Here is a 24,064-nt window from a genome sequence, read left to right as displayed (position 1 = left end):
ATCCCCCAAAAATTTAATTTCTTCATAACCAGATTGCGGATGTGATGATGCTTTTAATAGAAAAACCGAATAGAAGAGAAATAAAATGGCAGAAAGATTCGAATAATTAGATAAATTTTCAACTGTTTGAGGTGTCAGTCTAGAAAAACAGGAAATTCATATTTGGCTTCTATTTGGACGATTCTAAATAAAGATGGTTGGTAAAGCTTTCATGAACCAAAATCAACGTTATAACTGGACTGTAGATCTTTATGCAAAATAAAAATTGTCTGCATCGGTTGCAGGAAATAATTGAAGTTTATTTCTTCCCTCTTTCAACAATTTTGAATTTCATCTACTCAATTTCCTTCTAAATGCATAAAGATCCGCAGTGTATTGAGTTGGCAAGAAAGTAATTTCGGTATTTTAAGGTGAAATAGAGCCGAATTCTTTTATTCAACCAATGAACTTCAATGAATACGATATATTCCCTTGTGTTCGATGGTCTTCTGCCAAAAAGGATGGATAAGAAATTATTTTATCGATTAAAGTTCGTCGCATGAATAAAGAAATTCGGTTTTATTTCACCTTAAAATACCGAAATTACTTTCTTGCCAACCCAATCGTTATAAGAATTTTCATCGCGATTTTAAAGCGCTTTTCACGTAGCTACCGAAGTGAAAAAATCTCCGTAAGCCATTTCAGAAGCTAATTTATGTCCAGCTAGGAACATATGACCGTCGTGTACCGTAGTGATCTAACAGCGTTAGGTATCCCGTGTCGCTGTCCATGGAAATTCCCGCTGGTAGAAAGCAATCCACCGGCAAACTATGATATTGATCAAAGTGTCACCTGGTGAAGAACCACCGTGCAACGGCGCAGGCGACGACAACGTGCTGACAGCCGAGGAGGAACTCGCAGGTCACGAAAAAGAAGAACAAATTGTACCACCTGCTTGCCTGCAAAACACCGCGACGGTTTATGCGCACTTTAATGTTTTTCACTCGCGACCGAGCGACGACTTATCCTATGTATACAAAACTTACGATCAACAAGCCGTCCTTCCTGAAGTGGATATGATCTTTCCGGTTCTTGTAGATGTTGCCCGCGCTCTCGATCCACAGCATGCAGTACACCCACGCGCACACCGTCAAACCGATCAGCAGATAGGTCTAAAAATATGATTTTCCTCGTTTCCGACAGACTTCGATAGACGGTACGCGGCTCGCGAAAGTATTTACGTTTGCAACTTTCTGCATATGAAACGCCCGAAGGGTTTTGCCCGTTCGTGTTCGTTATCGCGTTTCAATCGTTTCTCATTTATTCTTAACGGTGCCCGATAATTTTTTCACTTTAATGTGTCATGGTATCCGTGTTCCCGTATACTGCATCGTGTTCCCGTTGATTGCGACGATACTTTTGTTCTTGCTATTTTATTTGTCTAGACTTTTGCGAGTTCCAAATGCTCGGAATTGAGAAATCTGGGTACGATTCACATTTACGTCGGTTTCTCTATATCCATAGTATCTCCATTCATAGTTCATGAACTTCTTTGTTCTAGTAGTACGGATAATGAATTCTTTGGCTGTGAAAAGCGAAAATATTTTCTCGATACAATAAGTCCTCGACTTACGCGGTTAACTCGTTCCAGCGATTTCCGCGTTAGTCGAATAGCGCCTGAGCCCCACCGCTGAAAGGTTATTAATACGTTCTGCTTTGTACATACTACATGCATGTACTGATTTGAAAGGAAAATTCAAATAATCCATGTTCATGGAAAATTGATCACTAGACTGCGGATCTTTATGCAAAATATAAATGTTCAGCGTCGATTGTGGGCAAGCAGGAGTTAAATACAAATTCATTTCATCCCCTAATAAGTTTTTACAACTGAAAAGAACATAACACTATTTTTAGATTTTTCTAATTTTTCACTGGTTTATATTCCGCCTGGCCAATTTCTGCATAAATGCATAAAAATCCGCAGTCTATTGATCACTCATAAATAGTTGAATGCCTCCGCTGTACACAAGCAAAACACAGTTTCCTGATTCGCTTCTAAGAATCCGCGTAAGTCGAGGATTTACTGTATTACTTTTTTTATATCTGTACATAGTTCGTCTTAATATAAAAGTTTCACGCTGCAAATCAATTCATATTCACCATACAGGATGGCCCAGATCATTTTCTACTTTCGCCAACACGATTTTACGACCCCCCTGGATATTGATTCGAATACTACAGATGATTTCATATGCTAAATGTTGTAAACGCAGTCGAGTGACCAGCACACTTTCACGAGACACGTTATCGCGCTGTCGTCCCATATTACTTACGTACACGAATATAACTTACGAATATAATACGAATATAACTTACGTATATCGGTTGAAGAAGCAGAGCCGGCATCGCATAGACCGCTTTCCCTGCCTCGCGAAACAGCTGCATCACGAGGGCGATTCTTTTTCGCATTACCAGAACGATCAGAAGCGTGACGACCTGCAAATCGTGACACTGTGTACGCGGAACTTTCGCCGCTGCCGAGATTTCGGTAGTTTCTTGAATCTAGCGGAGCTTAAGCGCTGCTAGTTTCCGGTGAAACGTCTGTGAACGGGGCATTAACTTTGCTGCAACCACAGCTCGCAGGCAGCTCCTCTAAGTCGTGGTAATTATGGAAGTGGTCCGAGTGAAAAATCCAACTAAATAAACTGTTTCGCAAAACTCTGAACTACTTTCATAATCACCCGTACACTGTTTTACTTATACAGGGGGTGGGCCAATTAAGTCGTGCTGAATTAATTCACCTCATTGCACCGGAATTGCCTTGTCATATTTACGTTGCTTCAATTTCAAATTGTTTTCTAATATTTTTGTGATTCGAGAGTGTAATCATAGTGTGTATCTGAGAGCAAGAATGATTCTTACAGTGACGGTAGACAAAGCTATTGCGTAGACGAAGTAAGCCGTTTGGCTAGAATCCTCCTCGAGTACTTCGTGCGCTTCGACCGCCTTCTTCTCGATGCTCCATGCGAACCTAAAGAAACATAATGGCGGATGATAGAGTAACCGAAAGATGGGGAAACGTAGTGCGGCTATATTGTCGGTCACGCGGTCTATCGTGTCTAGATAAATCTCGTTACAAAGGGATGCGCTTACCAGAGGTACGCCGAGCCACCGATACAGGCGAGAATGGCGCCGATTAAGACAATGTAAATGACCCACTGCACCATATACCGGAACGCAATTAAGATACCGAGCGAGATAGCTGAAAGTCATTCGAGTGAAAAAATGATAAGAATGTCGATCGGAGATTACGGGGCCGTGCTCGAAACGCATACCTAACGCTATAAGCAGCAGGTAGACCAATTCCCGCCAGGCGACAGTCAGATCCCTCGAAGCTTCCTGAAATATTTCCACAGTTTCTCATAAACACGCGACAGAGAGGGGTTGAGGGCGAGCGAATTTTTTCGATTAAGGTGAGATTAACAGTCTACTGAGAGATTAACAGGCTATCTCGCCGTGATGTTTTCGATCGTTCAAGCGCATAATTTATCTGAAGCTTCGTGCAATTCGCATTCAACCGGTGAACTTTGAACAGAACGCAATAAGTATGGGGTTCGACGACAAACAAAAGTTACTACGTTGTTTAAATCTCTGAAATGTTGAGCTAGGCAACAATGCGGATATAGTAATATAGTCACACGTTTAGTCGGATGAGTAGCATGTGGCCCACCCACTCGCCTGATCGAGGTTTAATTAACTCCACCCTAACAGTTGGGGGTTAAATGGTTTAACGTTAATTCCCTTTTGCTGCGGTCCCTTCCGCTGTAAATCGACTTAATGTGACGGTTCTGTTTTTACTAAACGTACGATCGACTGCTTGAATAAACGAAAGTCGATAACAATTTACTCAGTTTTGCAATATTCTTCAAGATTCTGGCTTACCTCTTCAACCCTTCGATGAAGGGAGGAATTAATTATAATACTACGTGAATCGTAGGATAGTGGCCAATTGAAATCGAGTGAAATATTGCACTTATCGCATTAATTCGCGACAAATTGCTCGAACATTCCAATTATTCTTTATTAGGATGAAACAGCAATTTATTTCGACTAACAGACTTCTCTCAGAGCTGTTCCAATCAATCAAACGAAATACGAAATTCCTTACGAGTCTCTCGAATAAATTTGACCACACCCTACTAACTGACTAAGGGTTGCTACCCCTCGATCACTGCTACCATTATTTAGCAACCAATGATCACACCGAGATGGTTAAGCACAAAACATCTAGGTTGAAACACGGTCACGATACGTACTTGTATTCGACTTTTACTGAAAATGTTGCTACCGACCTTGTAGAAATTTTCCAAACCGAGTTTCTTGATCACGGAGCTCGTCGAGTCGGTCACTTGCTTCGGCACGCATCGATTCAGGAATAATACCCTGTTGCAAGCGGAATAAATCATTTCGGGGACATTCTGGATGCTGATGCGAAAAACCCTTGTGTAGCCAACTGGGTACCCATTTACTGCATACCTTTCAACAACTTGTTAATACTCCTTTAAAAAAAATTACAAATTTTCTCTCTCCGAATGTCTATTCTTTGCTCGCTACTATATTACAATAATTTATAGTCTTAAAGCGAGAATTTGTGGAAATATGTTAAATACAAAAGGTTTTAAATAAACTATACACTTTGGTTGGCTACATAAGGGTTAAAAGAACATGGACTATGAATTAAAAGTGAATTGTAAGACACAGAAGTTAAATATGAATGTATTTCTCTTAATCATTTATGTATGAATGTATAGCTGTTAATAATTTCACTAATTTCAAGAACAGAATTTTCTGAATGATCTACTATGTATAGATAAAAGCTTTACGATGATATTAAACTGATAGGTGAACCGAAGGTCCGCGTAACCGGAGCTTCCCGAAGTTAAAAATTTCAAGCCCGGGCGGCGCGGCGCACAGTCGCGTTAATTGATCGCGAGGCGACAACAATTCACCGGGCAAAAAACAATCTGCCGGTCTCTCTGCGAGCGTGTCAAAAAACGGTTCGATTCTGACCGATGAAAACCCGTTCGGCCGGCCGATTTAAAATCGATTGTCGGCGGCGGGTTACAATTTTTCAAGCAAACGACTCGAGAACGAGGGGCGGCTGCGTACGCGACCACTGCGGCTGGTGGTAGCCATGGGCCTCGCAGCCGGTCGTTTAGCGAAAACTTGTGCATTATGCAATACTAACTGATCGGTGCAGTTGGCCACGCATCTGCGTGACTTCACCCCATTCGAGTCCACGGTCATCAGCAGATACCTGGGGGAAATGAATTATTAATGAGCGGGCGGGTGTTAATGAACCCGCGGCCGCGGAAAGTGTCGGTCGGAATTGGAAAATCCGCCGGAAAAGTGTTCGCCGTCCGGTTCGGAGAATTTATATGGAACATTAACGGCAATTACGCGCATTATTTCTCGCGCGACCCGGCGTAAGTTTTCCGTGGAGGTTTTTAGTTTTAATCGAGTGCCGGTGCCCTCTGCACTCAACTTCTCCGACCGTCGCGCGGCGTCGCGTAGCATCGTCCTCCCTCGCGATTTCGTAATTTGGCGAACATCCGCGCGTCGCTGCCGCGAACTGCTTTAACGAAATATTAATCGGCGGACAAGCTTTCATTGGCCCGCGCACTTGTTTCATTCATTATCGCCGTGTAAAATATCGGGGGCTATTGTTCCCACGTTGGAACTGCGATATTAACAGGTTAACAGATTTTATGAGGACACGGTGTTTATGGGGCCGCGTTAGTTCACGACGACGCGAACCAACCAACAAAACCACGCACCGTACCAACGGAACTGGGTCGCGGATCATTCATTTTTACAAGCCTACTTCCGAATGGTGAATCCAGAAGAATTGTTATCCACCCACCGCACAGTGGTCCGAATCGAGAAATTCACATTTCGCCTAAAATGAATTTGCTCGTGTCGATATCTAATCAATAGACAGCGGATCTTTATGTAAAATGTTTTGGAAAAAACTGAAGTGAAACAGGTGTTTATTTTCTATCTATTAATATGTTTAATATGTTGGAAATAATATAATAGTTTTTTTTTTTAGAGTTCTTCTAATGTTTTTACTGTTTTAAATTACACCTACTCATTTTTGTCATAAATGCATAAAATAAAAACATACATTAAAATAAAATTATTATGATTTTTTCTTTAACCTATTTGTAAAAATTAACATTAATATATTCTTGATTCTAAATTTCGTCTCAATATCTCTTCGTTCATCTCGAATCTATATATTTTATGTTTCATTATATTCCAATTCATCCATAAAACGTTACATGTCCGAAATATAAATATAAAATACATATTTGGAAAATAAAGAATAGTTTGTAAAATTATATTTAAACAATTTCGTTCTTAATAAAAAATGTAAATGAAAATCAATTAAAAAATGTTGGTTAACAACTTAAAAAAATATTTAATTATCTACACTTAATAATGGCTATTTTTCAAATATTTTTAGTGAACATTTCATTGGAATATCTGTAATTGTTCAAAAGTTATAATAAAATGTCACTGAATTTCTCGATCCGGACCACTGTGCACCGCCATAATGCGACTAATTTCCACTTTTGTTCCTGGTGCAATTTTATTCCACGTGTGACGCTGTTTGGCTGGAAATTCTATGCTGTATATTGCTAGTTCTGCCTACAGTTTTCATCAAATTTAGAGTAAGGCGTTTTTATTTTTAGTTTATTACTCGGCGAATTGATGGATGCTCGTCTTTGAAACTCCGCTTTGAATAAAATACATCGCGATGAGTATATTGCAGAGAGTTCTGTGCCGATATAATTTTTTAACTGGAAGGAGAATTTCATCTTCCATTGAGGCTGCTGTCAGTATCGATATAAAATGGAAACCTCATTCAAATGTATTCAAATATTTACCACACTGAGTTCCGAACTACCGAATCGACAATACATGCACAATATCCGCATTGTGAGTCAGCAGCATTTCATCTTCATATCTGTACATTTTAAACATTTCCTTTCATTTTTAATTGATCCAATTTACACGTCTATCAACGAAAAAGTTTCTGATATTCGATTGTAATATTTATAATAATTAAATTGACGTGTCTGATATTTAATGTTCGATAATTGATTGATCGACTGATATAATTGATTGGTATATAAATTAGCGTGTTCAATATTGCTGGTTACCCCACACCGCGAATTATACATCCACATTTCACGCAATTTTTCTTTCAATGGTTTACAAATAAGAATAACGATTTTCCAACAAGGTTAAAAAAAATACAATCAAACCTGTTTTTGTGAGGTAGATAGAGACCGCAAAAAACAAACTGCACAAAATAAATATTCACAAACTCGATAAATAGCTAATAACAAATAATTTTTCACAACATATCAAAGAAATTTTTTTTTATGCGGTGGAGAGGGATCGCATAAAAAACATATAACTTAGAAAATATGTCAAAGCTTTACGAAATAGCGAGAAAGTACTTTCCAAACAAAATAAATAATTAAATTACACATGGAAACATTTTAAAAAATTTTAATTTCTCATTTTAAACATGGAGAAATTTTCAAAACGTACATAATTCAGCAGGATCAGCAGGATATCTCGGAAGACGCGCGCGTTGTCGTTATCAAAAAGTGTTCCTACAAAAGTTGTTTGGTGTGACGGGCTACATTACGTAGTATTAATTGTTTTCTGGTGGGTGGAATGGTGGAGGAAATTTCAAGGTCACCTTGATTTTTTTTAATGAAATGTCCTATTTTTTATACCATAGATCGATAGAGTATCAAATTCTGAGTGTAAAAGTGTTGACCTCCATATGTCCTAAACCTAATAGTTAACGAGATATTATCCAAAGAAGAAAGAACATTTTTTCGATAATATCTCGTTAACTATTTAGGTTTAGCACATATGACGCTATTATACTATTATACTAAGAATTTGATACTCTATCGATCTATGGTATAATAAAATCAATTGCAAAATTTGTACCGAACAAACAGACAGACAAACAGACAGACAGACAAGAAAGCGAGCTAATAAAAACGTGGTAAAATAGGACATTAAAAAAAATCGAGGTGACCTTGAAATGTCCACCACCACTCCACCCACAAGAAAACAATTAATACTACGCAATGTAACCCGTCATACCAAACAACTTTTGTAGGAATACTTTTTTGATAACGACAACGTCTTCCGAGATATCCTGCTGATCTGATCTGATATTCATATACCGCATAAAAAAATCGCACAAAACAAATCGCATAGAGAAAGACTGCACAAAAACAGGCTTGACTATAATATAAAAATATCTTTAACACGTTGATCGTCGCGTCACCCATGTCTGGGTGACGGGTATGCTTCCGTGGGGGCCCCGTCACCCAAATATGGGTGACGTTCTTCTTGTTCGAGTTAATTAAAAACAGGATATTATATATAGGATATATACAACATGAATTTCCCGGTTTTCGCTCTGTTTACGTTCTGTGTACCGGACGGTCGGATTTGGGCCCCGCGGGAAACTTAGCCGAATTACGCTGGGCGATCAACGTGTTAAATTCTTCTAATAATATTACCCTCTTGTTTCTCACGTATACAGGCCACAAATGCATAAAATACGCAGTCTACGGATCAATATCTCCCAATGTTTTATTGAGTTGCAACAAAAATATATTCGGAAGCAAATATAAATATATTCTGTACGATTTAATTGTGACACAAATATGCGCAACTGCGATTAAAACGGCCGATTGTAATTTTCTACATTTTAAACAAATGGAAAAAGATATTAAACCGATCGTACTTGCATATCACAACCCGCTAAATTGTTACAGGACTATAATTGACTCGTACGGTATTGTATCAGACTCTGAGATAAAAGAAAAGGTAACACTTCGGCCCGGAAAGGGTTGAAGATATCCTCGTCAGGTGAAGTGTTAATTTCTCCCGCGAATCGATCGAAGGATAATCGATCAGCAAGCAATCTAGGCCGTTCTCGGTGGAAAAGCTTTCGTTATTTGCCGGGCGTTGTTTGTCCAGCGCATTTGTACAGGGTAAGTTTCCACGGAACGACCCCTAGATAAATAACTGGATATCTCCCGAAACGTTGTTATTGTTATATTTCTATTTATCAAACGCTGTTGGTTAAATAAAGTTTCGCTTTACCGCGGCTACCACGGTGCAGCTTTACGTGTTCCTCGGACGCGGGTGTATCGCAAAAACTGTGTAAAACTGAAGTCCGTTAGAAAGCGGTGCCGCCTAAGTTGCTGCCGTAAGTATATTTTCCAGAGCGAATTCTGCGCGTCCGCCTGAAAGGATTAGCGCGGCAGCAACTTTGTTTGGCGAATAATTTCATCCGGGTTTCAAAGGCCGGAGAGAGAATCTACAGACACGTTTTCAAAGAGAGAGAGAGAGAAGGGAGTAGAGGTAGAAGTGGGGGAATGAAGCACGGTGGAAGAACAGCCGAAAATTTCCTACAAGATCCGGTTAGTACAACCATGGAAAATTGTTTCCGCGCTGATAACGCTCGGCCCCGCGGAAAATTAACGATGAAATTGCGAGATGATCGTTGCGGATCCGCGGATTTTTTCATTTAGCCGAAGACAGGCCGCTGCAATCTATTACGTCGTTCGGACAGTCAATTTCGTATACTATATTTAGAATTAGAATAAGTTTCATAACATTTTGTTCTATGATCTTTTATTTCTGTGTTTTTATTAACAAAACATGCAGTTAATGTACTTTTTACGACTTTATTTGAAATGAAATTTGCATCGTATAGAACAATTTTGAAAAGAGCGAAAAAAAATGATAATCCGTTGGTGCATCCTTTCCGTAGACAAGCACACAACGTTTTCTTTCGTGCACTGCATTTTTACCCTCGCGGTAATGAAAAATCAAAAGCGATGACAAAGAAATGCTTAAAAGATTCGGAAGCACTACAAGGCAGGAAATTATGAAGATATATCACGATTTTGCGATTTAAGATAAGGTTAAGTAGGTAATGTGACAAAGGGGAAGCAATGAAAAACGAAATGTCTTTCCGAACGACCGAATAATTTCTAAAGGGCCGCGGGGGGCTGCGCGCCGCGAAAATTTTATGCCGAGGTTCGACCGCAAAGGATTAGCGCGCACTAACAAATTTATTCAGCGAATATTTTTGCCGGGGTAACTGGATACACGGGGAAAGTTCGACGCTGAACTTTTTACCGACACGTTTCGAACGGCGCGGCTCGGCGGGCGGCGCGCGGAACGAAGTCGAGCGTGGCGGTACGAAGCGGCGGCGGCGGCGCGGCGCGGCGCGAGGAGAAAACGTAGGAAACTTAAAATTCAGGCGAAGCACCGGCGAAGTCGGCGAAAATGCCGTCGTTATTCTGTTTACGTGAATTCGCGGAAATATTTTCATCTAAATAAATAGAACCGCTCCCATTGATATCCGACGAGAAACTCTTTTGTGTTAGCGCGGAAGGAAAATGTGGTAAATTGAACTCTAACATTCAGACCGTGAACGATTTACAATTTAGCGGGTTTGCTCGGCGAATATTCGGCCGCGCAACCAGTTCGTTCGAATTTTATTGTGTTTATGTACCTCGGCTCCACGCGGTTTTATTTTCTTTCGACGAGCGAAGCGTGATTATTATTCTTCCATTGATTCTGTTATCTTTTATAGGACGAGCGCGGAAAATTGTGAAACTCTTCTTTGAACAATTTGTCACTCGAGAACTCCGGAATGCGTGCGGTGTAACATTTAATGCAATTCTTCCTTTTAATTAACGCGAGGGGAGTGTTCTTTATCCAATTTTATTTCATGTATTTTCGAATCTAGTTTCTGATCAACGTTGATCTTTTTATCGCACCGGATACAAATACCCGATGATTAGACTGCGGATTTTATTCATTTATTCGGTTGCGCTGATTAGAACATTTCTGTCGTTCATGATTTCTTAGAAGAATGAAGTTACAATGCATTTATTACATGTCTATGTAGTTTCCAGTCGCGGTACATCGATAATCAACAAAATCGAAATTGAAAAACGTTTTTGATTAGCCTCTGTCTTTTGCAATCAATGCAGACAATTTTTATTCTCGACAATTTTTCGATTTGGCTACAGTAGACTCCCTTATAACTCGACCAGAAACTTGTTTAAAAAGACTGTGTATGTATATGCATTGTGTGTTGTAGTAAATATAAAGTACATGTACAAAACAACAACACAGAAAATTATAACCAAGAACGATTGTAATTCTTGGTAAAAATCAACCCTTTAGCGATAGCTTGCTTTAATTATTCGTGGTGTGTCTGTAAATAGTTGTTCGATTGCAAGCAGAGAAGAAAACACGAAATTGTCTGCGCAGAGAGAAGTGGTATTGATCTAACCGAAAGAAACAAGAATTAGATAGCCCGAACACCGGTTTGCGTCAACATGGCCGCTCTAGACACAATGATTCGATTTCACTTCCACCGACGAGTGGAATAATTAATGAAACGCCATCCGCAATGAAATCAATTAAAACAACACCGAAAGAAACGCGGAATAACTCGCTAGAGCGAAACGGGAATTTCACGGCTCTCCGATAAGGAGATTAAAATTATTGCAATTTATCCTGGCGCGAAATGCTTCGTTTATAGTAACCGCGTTAATAAACGTTCCATCGAAAAAAATAAAACCACCGAAACGAATGGAAACAATTGTATACGAATCAACAAACAGTCGCAGATTTCAAAATATCACACACAAATTACATTCGATATGCAAAAATTGTGTCGAAACCCATCCTCATTAGACTTGATTTTCGAAATGTCCGCGAATAAATGCTTCCACGAAATACAATGATTGCTTTAATTGTATTTTGCAATCCGGGTACAATGGAAAAATGACGACAGGAAAACTGAATGTATTAGCTTCGAGGGAAAGTTCTATCGTATTTGAAATAAACAGGTAATTTCGCTTGTGAATATGTTGACTAGGGATGTTTATACATTTTCCAATTTTTATGGACAAATTTTAAGAAAGTACCAAATAGAATTCTATTTTCATTGGTAATAGCATTTGCAGATCCAAAATAAATCAAAATCGTACTAAATTCTGTGGAATTTTTAATAGTCCAGCATTGTTTTGAAAATTTTTATAAGCCATAAATGCATAAAGATCCGCAGTCTCTAGTGAGTGATTGGGAAACAGCAATTATCATTATTATTAATATTAAACATACATATAGTATATTTTGTATAAATTGATTCAAATGTTTTCTTTCAAATGCAACAGAAGTAACCAACCTAATACAAACCAAGTGTGTTAATGTCCTGGAACGTGTTAACTCTCAGATGGCTGAAGGTTTACGTTCCTTTTGCACCCAGAACACTGTATGTTCACATCAAACTGAAATTACCAGCTATTACGAGCAGAATTTAACGGAAGGATCGACCCGTATTTCGAGGAAGTAAATCGCTTAAAAAGAGAATGGCAAGTACTTACACGTATTCATCAGTTCACGGCCGCGAGGAAATCGTGAAACATGTCCGCCCCCGTTGACCGCAAAAAGGGTTCGCATCACAGAGGAGCTTTATGCTGTTCGTGGGGAATTATTAGCTCTGCGAAACGCGAATGCGTGGCACGGAAGGTTAAAGAACCCGTCTAAAAATTAGCCGGGCTACTGATCAGCAAAAACGAAGGGTCCGCAACGGGGTCAGCAGAGGAGCTTACGCGCGCGCGGCGAGGCGAGGCGCGGCGAGGCGAGGTGCGGCGAGGCAGGTCGTCAATCGCGTCGGTGGAAATTCATGAGCCCAGGACGAATTAAAGTTCCATCAACGAATCCGAGCGAGCTAATTACTCAGCCTTTAACATTTTCCAGCGAATTTCCGGGGCTGCCGGCTCGAAACTCGGCCCCGAAACCCCGGGGTTCACGGGTTTACGGGCCGTTCCTTGACGACGGGGGTTTGTCAGAGAAAAGAAGAGGGAGGTGTGCATGCGTGCAGCCAGAGGAGAAATGATGCTTACCGTTCGCTCGTCATGTCTTTACCCTTGCAACTAAATTCGGGATTAGTTTCGGCGGGTGTGTTGCGTCCGCAAACGTTTGCGCAGTCATCGTAGCCATTTATAACGCGGTAGATGTCCCCTTTCTTCACCGCGTTGCTCACCAGATAGCCCTGCGCCGGAAGCAGAAACGGGAAATATGTATATTCGTGCTGCGTCTCGCGGAGCGTATCCGCGATGGTGAAATACATAGCGAGGGGGAACAGAGTGAATCGGGACGGGAGCGGGGTAAAAACCAGCCCCGAAGAGAGCTGGCCCGAGGAAGAAAAAGGAAAATCGAAGAAGTAGAAGAAGAGGCAGTGCTAGACGTACGTAACCGACTGCGAGAGCGATCAGAACGATCAAAGCCACGATGTCTGTACAGGATCGATCTGTGACGAAAACCTGCTCCGAGTGTCTGGTCGGCGTGCCCTGGTTTTCTGGCGTCTGAAACGGATAAATATGGAAAATCGTTGCTGGAAAGAACGTATTTCTCGAAAAATACCGCGCACCTCCATTTATTAACGTCGCGTCAGCCTTCGCTTATTTTTTTTTTCTATCTTTCACTCCTCTCTCACTCTCTCGCTCTATATATACATATATATCTATCTATCTCTCTCTCGCTCTCTCCCTCCGCGAAAGTCGTCAGTGATATCTGCTGGCGAGCGACCGAATTAAAGCCACCCCTCGTTCGCCGGGCGTCAACCCCTTGATCGCGCTGGTAATTTTTCGCTTATTCCAGTCGCAGTTCTTTAACGTAATATTAACTCTTCGTTGCTCAGGCTCCGGGCTGCGGTAAGCACCGCTAGATATTTCGCAAGCTGCAAGGAAATAAGCAATTAAAGATAGACCTCCTATTATTTGCAGTTCGAATATTTAGAAGGTTTTAATTTGTTCATTTTACGCGTTCCTTGTATGTACACATTTCTCACCCGAGTAACGAAGCGTTAAAACGTGAGCGGTATTCACTCCCGACGAAATTCAGAGGTAAACGCGGATTCCTCGCCGACTTAGACGAGAATGCTAATTTTCAGAGGATTAGCGGGGTTAGTAGCAATCCTCCGGTTGTGGTTCTTCCCGTTAGGGTTTTCTAACGTGACGAATAAAAATTACGTGTTCCTTGGCTGGGAGACGTTCCGGTAGCTTTACAGCGTTTTTCCACCGACGAATTTATTGGAAATTCGTAAAATCCGCAGCCTGGTAAGAAGTTATTAGTAAGCAGGCCAGAAATGTTTATGCTCGTTCCAATTCCGCGAAGACAAAGTTTCGGAACCGGGCGCTAAACAGAGAATTGTTTTCTTTACGAAGGGCTTAAGTGAGTTATAAGAAATACTTCTCGCGCAGCGGGAGGGAAAATTTATTGCCTGGGAATTTGAAACTTTATCGTGGCTCCTTACTCAGTCAATCATTCTGTATAATGCATTCCCATTTATATAAGTATTCAGTGGATTTCTCTCGGAGCAAGCTGTTCCGAGCATTTTCTGCGAAATTAACCTTCATACGCTTCCTCAAAAATAGTGTTCCGCAAGAGATCCGTAATTTTACACTTTCATCTCGGTACGCTCTCACATTTTAAACAAACACACTGCCGTCCGTAAACATTCTGGTACTTGAAAACTTAATGTAATCGTTTTTATATACAAGTCGTACTAGTCGCACGAAGCATTATCAATGTTCCTGTCTGAACTTTCTCCTTCAATTTATCTCTCACCATCTTCAGAGTTGTTTCCCAGATTTCTGATACACGGTTCTTCGATTTTTCTATTTCATTTATCCCACTATTTATGTGTCGTTTGGATCTTCATGCTTATCTCAAATAATTCAGAGCCGTTTAAAAATCACGAATAATTCAGATTATACGGGGCCTTACTAAATACAGCGCGGAAACCAGAAATTTTTGTCTACTGAAAATCGCTTAAGTTTAAACACTCATAACTTTTGCACCACCGATCTCCTAGGATTGAAACTTGCATTTTCCGCATTTTCTCGTTAAAATTTACAGGATTACATGAGAAAAAGGAAAAATTTCTGGTTATCCAAGGCACAGTGCAGCTGTCTATTGTCATGTTTTGTCGAATAATGAATGGTGTCTTTGGTTCATATGAATTTCGTTTAAATTCGGGGTTTAAAGTATCCGGAAACAGAGAGTGGAATTTTTAGCAGAAGATCTTGCTACAGTAAACAAACGTGTCCGAATCTTTACAATAACGGTTCGGCTCTCGTGGGTTCGCAGTTTCATCGACGGCGAAAATTCTGTAAAAGCCGAATGCCGTTTGATCGCGAACGGTAGAAACAGTTGCATTTCACGTGTAATCTTATCATTTTCGTCGAGCACCGGTTCTGGACACGTGCGCCCATGCATGAGAAATTTAATTCTGGCCCCGGAAAAATTTGTCGATCGCTGACCCAACGACCTGTGTCTCGATTTTCCAACGTGCGTATCGTTGTCACGTTAGTCTCCGAAAAGAAAAGAGAGCGAAAACGAAGAAGAACAAAAGAAAAGGCGAAATCTATCGTTTGCGGTCGGCGTTCCAGTAAATTTTCAAACCTGTGAAATCGGGCGGAGCTAATGCTTTTAGCGAATCCTGCGACGTTTCACCGACACAGGGAAACTTGTAACCCTGTTAGAACTCAGACCGTGTGCAGCCGCCACCCTAAATTAATTAGATTCTTTGACGGTGACCTTGCATTAGCGTCCGGGCATAATTAAATTCCTCTCGGGCTTATTAAAAGCACGCCATTCCGTACTATTGATCACATCATTATCAGCGCGAATCTTTCGTGCGTTCGCTGCACGCACCAAGGTGCAAAGAAAAATCGAATTTCTAATCGCGGTTTTCAAAAGTATCGTAGAAAAGTACAGCACGATGCTTTCGACCCATTTAAGGGTTGGAACGCGTTTCGACAACCGAAGGACACTAATTGCCATGGTAAACGGCTGCGAGAGGCTCCGGTTTCACCCACTGTTTTCTTAATAGGATGGTAATATAATAGTTTAAATTCAGCGCGTCCTTGCGGCCGCGTGCCCCACAAATTGGCCGTGGCCGGTTATCGGAGAACAATGAATTATATTATTAACGGGAAGGTCCCATAGGGAACGTTCAAACATTGAATTCCCTGAAAAATATTCGATACACGCGATTAAACACTCCTTCCGATTGTTGCTCTAGATTTCGTCGTGGCGTCGCGTCGCGTCGCTACGTTTGCTTTTAAAGGCAAAATTCATTCCGCATACATCTGCTGCCGGTGTCGCGTGGTTTTCATAGACAGTCACGAGTAGACTGCGAATTTTGTGCGTTTGTTACAAAAATAGGCGAAATACCAAGTTGTCGAGACACATTAGAATCATTTCATTTTCTGCGTAGTCAAATTCTTAATGGAAGAAATGCATTTTATTATTCTTGTAGTTGGTGTTGACTATTTTCATTTTGCACATGCAAATTCGTAATCTGTCTGTTGTAATGGAAGTGTAAAAATGAGAGCACAGTGATACCATCCAGATTCTGAAGTACTTTATCGTAGTGTACCAGTGTGGGGGAATGTTGATCTTTTACCATTAGAAAATACTGTTCTATACGGGACAATCTTGCAGTCAGAGGAAAGGCACGTTCTATGAAAAACACGAAATATCCGCTTGTAAGCGATAACATATTTCTTCGATCATACCGCATCGTAATCTAGGAAGGATGTGAAATGTAACTGTTCCAACCACTAACACAACGTAAGACTATATTGCCACTTTTTTATATGGCGCAATAATCGAAAGATTAACAACTCATTAATAACTATCAAACATTCATTAATGATAAGAACAGAAAGAAAGAGTTGCGATTGACAACCTATATGTATTGAGAGAAGAAATTATATTATATTCGATCATACTCTTCATCGTCTTGGCGGAACAATCGGAAAATGAATGACTCATTAATAACTATCAAACACTCATTAATGATAAGAACAGGAAGAAAGAGCTGCGTTGGATAAGATATACGTATTGAGAGAAAAATTATATTATATCCGATCATACTCTTTGTCGTCTTTCTTTGAATGTGACGTTAGATAAATTACTTGGGTATAGCATTTGTTAATGGTAACTATTAGACTGTGGATGTTTAAATGCAAATCGCGATTTTTCTAGAGGAATTTTAAGAAAGTAGAATATAAAATAAGAATTTGATTTTCGGTGGTAGTAGCCATTGCAGATCTAAAATTCTAAAAAGTACGTTCTTTTTTCCGTGAATATCGCGTTGCACAACAATCCTCGTTACAAACTGCAAAACCACAGCTATGCGTCTTCCAAGAACAAAGTAATGCCGATGGCTTTGAGCTGTCACCACCTTGTAACTTAACATTATTCAAAACTTTTCAGCAGTTATGTCCGCGCGAAATTGAAATAGACAGACTCCGTAAACTTGCCCATCAGCAGGGACAGGAACTCGGGAATTCCTGCAGAAAACCTGGACCTACATATATCTTTTGAGCGTTGTAGTAGCATCGAAGATCCATCATTTAAATCACCTGCTAGTGAGAACGGATCGATGGTAGGGTATTAGTCTTTATAATTTCAGTCGGATCGGGATCGAAATGAAATTCCAGGATGGAAATTCTTCGATTCTCTCTTAATCACCGGGGAACATCGACTCTTGGCGGGTCGTTCGGATAGGAGACAAGATGTTAGCATAGAAGAGTGGGAGGGGGGATAGGAGCTGGCTATAGCATGATTCACAATCAGGCAAATGGCCTTGAGCGACCAATATTCCGGCGTGTGTAGTCACGTGACCAGAAGATCGGCTTATGGAGGAAGAGGTTTGGGGGTTGGAGCTGATTCAGTGGATAAACGACGGGTTAGCGGAGTCTGCGACGCTCGTTGCGCGGTAATGAACTTCGGTATTAATTGGACGTTTTAGTCGGGTTCGGAGACAACTGCTGGCTGCCTCCTTAAATGAACGGAGTGAATACCATACGTTGCTCGACGCTCGTAATTATAGCGTCTCCTCGTCTACATCCGAAACGAAAGTAAGCGCCGACAACGAGACGATATTAAATTTTAATCGAAACCGGCCCGACAATCGATACGACCAGGCACGGGCTCGGCGAATATCCCATGATCCAAATCGCGTTAACTGCCAATTAAATCGAATGCTTTATTAAACTGTTCATCGAGACATTTTTAGAGCGTGGACGCCGAAGATCTCGACCTCGCCGCGCCGAGGAAAATGTGTCGAGCTTAATGCTAATTATTAATCGCATTAGCTCGGAGCACGACCGAAAGAATCGACGATGTGCGCCGCTCTCTGTTCCGAATTACTTTCTTTTCTTTGCGAATGATCTTGGTTGCGAAGCATCTGGATTATTCTCAGATTTTAATTGTGTTAAGTTCTTCTGCTCTTCATCGATCTTATTGTTAGTATAAATCATTTTTACTCGAGGAAGATATTTCAGTTTTTATTATAATCGAAGTACAATTTAGCTCGCTTCGTTCTGATACCATCAACCGAACAATCTCTGTGTCTTTACAACCGGAGAAATTGCAGGGATAAAAGGTGTGCTATCGCACTACACGCTCGCATAAGCGCTTCCTATTGATTCCAATCCTTAAACCCATTTTTATAGTAGCTTTCTCGTTCCGTGGAACGGCTTATGTGCGTTTCATAGTGTTCCATGATCGTAGACTCCCGAAATACACCATTCACAAACATGTGCAATCCCATAAATACATTCGGTGCTAGGAACTCGATCTTACCGATGGAGGATAGCAGTTCTAGTTAATTATATTTTTAAAATCACGCTACTAGAGGGAGAGAGAGAGAGAGAGATAGTTGAGAAACGTAATTATAGGAGACACTTAAATGGGATTTTCATTTCGAATTTTATTTGTTGTTAACACAGTGACGAGTTTCAATCGGTACACGCCTAAACGAGGAACAACACAAACGAAGAATTTCATTTCGTATTTGTCGGCGACAGACTCTTTCGCTTTAAATGAAAAAAGTTGTAGACAAGACTGAAATTAGTCGTCCCGATGACTATTGCTGTCGGCAGAACTTGGAGCCTTGCTACCCAGCGCTATTATTTCTGATAATGGCGAACAGCGAATATTTCTTATTTTGCCCATTGTGTAAATGAATTCATGGCTCTCGTAATCAGTCGGTATTAAAATAGTAATTGTGTACCTAATGTTTTATTTTGGACAGGAAATTACGAACGAAGATTATGCCAGAGTAACACCGTTGTTATTGCGCTGTTGTGTCATCATTAGACAGCGGATTTTATGCATTTTATGCCGAAAATGAGTAGGTGTAATTTAAAACAGTAGAAACATTAGAAGAATTTCAAAATACTGTTATATTATTGTCGACCTAAAAGCATATTAAGAAAGAGAATAAGAATTTCTATTTCACTCCAGTTTGTTGCGAATCAGGTAAAACATTCTTATTTTGCATACAGATCCGCTGTCTAGTCATTATTTATCAGTAGATTTAGTTTAAAATAATGTGATGTGAAGTAACTAATAAACTCATTTCTCTCCTTTTTTTCTTAGACCACTATTTCGGAGCCATTAAGCAGAACAAAGATATTATTATTATTAGACAGCGGATCTTTATGCAAAATAAAAATTTTCTAGCTGAATTCCAACAATCTGGAGCGAAATAGGACTGGAATGAAATGGATTGAAAATAATATAACAGTATTTTAAAATTCTTCTAGTGTCTTTACTGTTTTAAAGTACGCCTATTCATTTTTGTCATAAATGCATAAAATCCCCGTTGTCAATTTATCTAATTCTGTAACTAAGCGTTGGAAATGTCTAATAGGTTGTGTGTCTTCGCAAGCACGCGACTGTAACAAATGCTTCCAGCTGAACTGTAATGCCTTTGACTAGTTCGAATTGACAATTATAGTCATAAAATAATGTAATTAGAGAAATAACGGACCCACTGGGCCGGAAATGCGTTCCCTTAGGCGCACCACTTCCCAAACCAGTTTAGAATCATCCCCCTCCGTGATTATATTTCGAAACGCCTGGAATGAGCATCTGTAGTCAGCCTTTGTTCACGGCTTTTAGAGTCTAATGTGCTCGAGAATGCGCTCAACTTATCAGCTGATAAATTTCCTGGGGGACAGTCAGGTATTGTTTCTTCCTGTGTGTAGACACGATTAAAGATAAGATGCACATAAATATATCGCGGCAACTAGTTTAAAAATCCACCAGTATCTGGAACAGACAGTTGCAAAAGTGGCTGCAACAACTTCGTAGGAGATAGCGCACCACGACTTCATAAATCTTACTTGCTAAGTAAGAAATTATACTCGGTATTAGCTAATGCAGTGTCTGTTGCTGGTTTGTTTCACAGAGATGTGCGCGACGATAATATTTGCAATGAAAGATAAACGAACTGACTGAATCTTGTTGAATCGAATCCCCACGTTCATTTTCTTTCAATCAAAATCCATCCTCCATCAATGTGATGATTAGACTGCGGATCTTTATGAAAAATAAAAATGTTCTGCATTGATTGTGAGAAGCAGAAATAACATAAAAATTGATTTCATTCCTTAACGACTTTGAATTACGACTTTCATTAACGACATTGTTGAATTATCTAAATCTTTTACTGTTTTATATTTCGCCGAATCAATTTCTTCATAAATGCGTGAAGATCCGCAGTCTGGTGATGATTAAGTGATTGCAATTGAAAATATTTTTAATGAATTGCGAGGGCCACGAATAAAATTATCACACCTACGAAATACGAATGGATAGAAATTCAGTTTTAAGCAGGGTTTCTGAAACGGTTCTGAAGATAACTATTTGAAACTCTTATTTAAGTAAAATTGGAACCAAATGATAGAGGAACAAAATCATACGTCATACTATGTACGTCCCAACCTCCTATGACATTATTTTTTATGGGGATGCACCGATGCACCCGCCAGAGGTGCAATGTTATTTTATTCTTTAATGCAACCCTATTTGTTTTAAGGTCATCGATGTGTCGATACTTCACCAGACAGTCGACATGTTTTTGTTAGAGTAAACACGGCATTAGTTCCTACAATTGATATCGAGAGTTTCGATACTTCTTGTAGTAAAGCACGTTTCAGTTTCGCAAATTCTACGATTTCTGGTGCATAAATAAATCTACGTGACAAACGAACTCGTTTGAGAATGACAAAAGGTAGGTCCGTAAACAGCCAGGCGAGCGACTTGAATTTTTCAGTTACCAAGAGGTGAACCAGCCATCTGTCAAATCGTAGAATTTCGAGAAACAAATTTCTACTCCTGGGGAAACCGGAGTGATGTTAAGTAAACTCGTGTAACGCTGAGTGCACTTAAATATATTTCAACGCAAACTCTTTTGTTATTAACAATTCCTGCAGTACTTTATGGTCAACGATAATCTAAATGCACTTCAATTCTGGAACCGTGATTCGCGATTCACTCGGACGAATTGTTTAAAAAATTGCATGAGAAATCCTTCCATATTGAAATTAATAAATAGAATCCATCAGAGAAACTTCGAGAAAGTAATAGTAAATGTGAAAAAGTAAATAAAAGAATGGCTGTGAATAACCTTAATGTACATCAATTCTATCACTGTGTTCTATTTAGACGAATGAAAAAAATATTCTCTAATAAATTTCATAGAAAGTTCCATCAATGGAGCTTGGAAAAAGTAAAAGTAACAAGATAAGCTTTTTTTGCAACTGCGTTGTGTACAATTTATTTAGACGAATGAAAATGTGTAAAAAGGTGCATGCAAGAAACGACGGTAATTATTCGAAACGACGAACGAATTGAAAAATAAGAATAAATCGGGCTGAAATCTCGAAATGTAGATTTTGCAAAAATCCCCGAGAAAGGAGCGACACAATCGCCCTTCTAAACAGAGTGGAGTCGGAGGGGGTTGAATCGAAACTTGAGTGGCATACTGAGGGGGGTTGACTCGGAGACCCGATGGTCTCGAAATGGGGGTTGACTGCGTCCCCCGGTAGCTGCAAGTTCAGTTTACCGTGACAAGCAAAGCTCGAAGTTTTATATTAAAATACTTGAGCGGAAATTTCAGCGGCGGGTGTGGGTCGACGAGAGAGAGGGAGAAAGAGAGAGAGAGAGAGAGAGAGAGAGAGGAGGAATCATAAAAAATAATTCTTACCGTGGGCTCCACTTTGGACGAGGTCTCGTCCGAGCAGCCGCAGCAACCCATGCCCGACGATGGGGAAGGTAATCCTTGGGAACAGCCGGGAAACTTTTCCTTCTGATCCTGTTCCTCCTCCGGAGTCGGCCGCTGCTGTCACGGATGCGCCTGCTTCCGGGAATAAATTAAAACGGAAGTTCTTTAGAGCGACCAGAAACTACACAGGCGGTAAACACCGCGACAGATTCTTCGTCTTATTTTTATGGCTTTCGTTTTTCGCGATCCTTTTTCACCGACGTCGTTCGTTCGAAGTCGATCTCCGGTCGTTTCGGTTCGCGCGAAGGAACGCGACTACCGTCAACTGGCGAGCTACGCCGACGATCATATGCTTTTTTTAAAATGATAGCGATAACAGTGCGGAACGACGCGCGACGATTTCCCGCTACACGCGATTTCGGACCTGCCGATGCGCATCCGATAACAAAAACCAACGCTGATACGCTAATTACTACGTGTTTAAACCTCCCACCCGCGCGCAATTGCCGATTTCTGCCAAAGACCACTGTGATTTGTTTAGAGCTCGAATTACTTTCTGCTGAGCGCAACAATTTCATTTTTCTATTGATGTGAACAATTTATTTCACCACGCTAATTATCAATAAATTTAATTAGCATGCACGTATAAATCACGTCCACGAACAACCTGCTAATATATTTATTCAATCTACTTATGGGTAGACGAAATGTTTATTGAAAATATCAGATCATGAATAAAACACAATTAATCAGATTAATGTACAAATTCGAAAATGAATTGGAACTATAATAGAATAACTTTTACCATTGTTTTCTGAGGAACGTACGGACACCAAAAATGTTTGTTCTGCGTAAAAAGCAACTACTGTTCAGTACTGCAGAATTTTCGTTTGTAGATGAATATCTGACCAAAGTCGCGATTTCTTCTAAGCTATTACGACAGATTATCTGTGTGCAGTTGCTTATCTAGCATTACGGGATAATTATTGATATTGATGGTTACGTTTTCATTAGGTGCACAGCAAATTACATCGCGACAAAGTCGTTAATATCATTATTAATTGGCACATTGTGGATCGTTATGTATCGGCTGTGATATTAATTTCTCAGTTTAATTTCGTGTTCGCATTTAACTCGTTATTGCGTTAACATTTTGTTATTACTTTGACTCATTACGAACTTATCTATTATTACAATCGCATCGGCCCGCGGAATACAGAAATCTATGGAACTGATTGGAATATTTACGAGCGTCGGGTCGAACAGACGGAAAGTAATGGGAAATAATGAAATTGCTGTTTTACAAGCACTCAACTCATTCGGTGTACAGAAATATAATTATGACTAATAATGTATAAACAAACTGAAAGGAAACTGTTCGATGTAGGTCAGAGAAACCACGGAACTTCATTATTTTCGGATTAAAATCTGATCGACAACGTTCGCGGTACCCGGTTAATTACGTCGACTAGCCGCTGTCGATAAGTATTGTATTTTCTAAGATGCTCCGATACGGATGAAGAACCGATTACCTTTTACTCTTTCAGCATTTTCGATATCGATCTAGATTAAACGAACACGTTCAATTATTCGAAACCGAAGCAATATTTCCGCTCAATGTATAAACGTAGAACGCCGTTAATATTCGTGAAATTTTAACGAGCTGTTAATTATGTTAGGAAATCTCCCAAAATTTACATTCCCAAAAATTAGCAAACTTTCCCGCAGCCTGACACTTATAAAACCATCACCGCGAGAAGCCGGTCTCGGCAATACTTCAAGTAACTTCGAAATCACTAATTACTGCAGATGTTGCGCGACCGGGGGGGGGGGGGGAAAGAGCTGTAA

General features: G+C 40.1%; 1 protein-coding gene across 13 annotated transcripts in view; it reads right to left on the bottom strand.

The window, feature by feature from the left end:
* Positions 1-24,064, bottom strand: part of LOC143209678 (choline transporter-like protein 1) — a 108,623-nt gene that overhangs the window by 5,605 nt on the left and 78,954 nt on the right. For 6 of the 13 annotated variants that reach the window (XM_076425660.1, XM_076425659.1, XM_076425663.1 and 3 more), the window contains 11 exons: positions 22,199-22,351; positions 13,377-13,490; positions 13,029-13,177; positions 5,231-5,299; positions 4,299-4,425; positions 3,318-3,381; positions 3,136-3,244; positions 2,905-3,013; positions 2,359-2,478; positions 1,026-1,151; positions 832-938 (listed from right to left, as the gene is read on the bottom strand). In XM_076425660.1, the coding sequence (XP_076281775.1) occupies positions 832-938; positions 1,026-1,151; positions 2,359-2,478; positions 2,905-3,013; positions 3,136-3,244; positions 3,318-3,381; positions 4,299-4,425; positions 5,231-5,299; positions 13,029-13,177; positions 13,377-13,490; positions 22,199-22,249 (1,145 nt within the window). In that variant the 5' untranslated portion in view covers positions 22,250-22,351. The remainder of the gene's footprint in view (positions 1-831; positions 939-1,025; positions 1,152-2,358; positions 2,479-2,904; positions 3,014-3,135; positions 3,245-3,317; positions 3,382-4,298; positions 4,426-5,230; positions 5,300-13,028; positions 13,178-13,376; positions 13,491-22,198; positions 22,352-24,064) is intronic. The other 7 variants (XM_076425668.1, XM_076425661.1, XM_076425664.1 and 4 more) reach the window with 3 other exon arrangements.

The sequence above is a fragment of the Lasioglossum baleicum genome, chromosome 6 (genome assembly GCF_051020765.1).
Source record: "Lasioglossum baleicum chromosome 6, iyLasBale1, whole genome shotgun sequence".
In the NCBI taxonomy this organism is placed as follows: domain Eukaryota; kingdom Metazoa; phylum Arthropoda; class Insecta; order Hymenoptera; family Halictidae; genus Lasioglossum; species Lasioglossum baleicum.
Note: the sequence above shows the minus strand (reverse complement) of the source record. Positions and strands in the feature narration are given on the sequence as shown.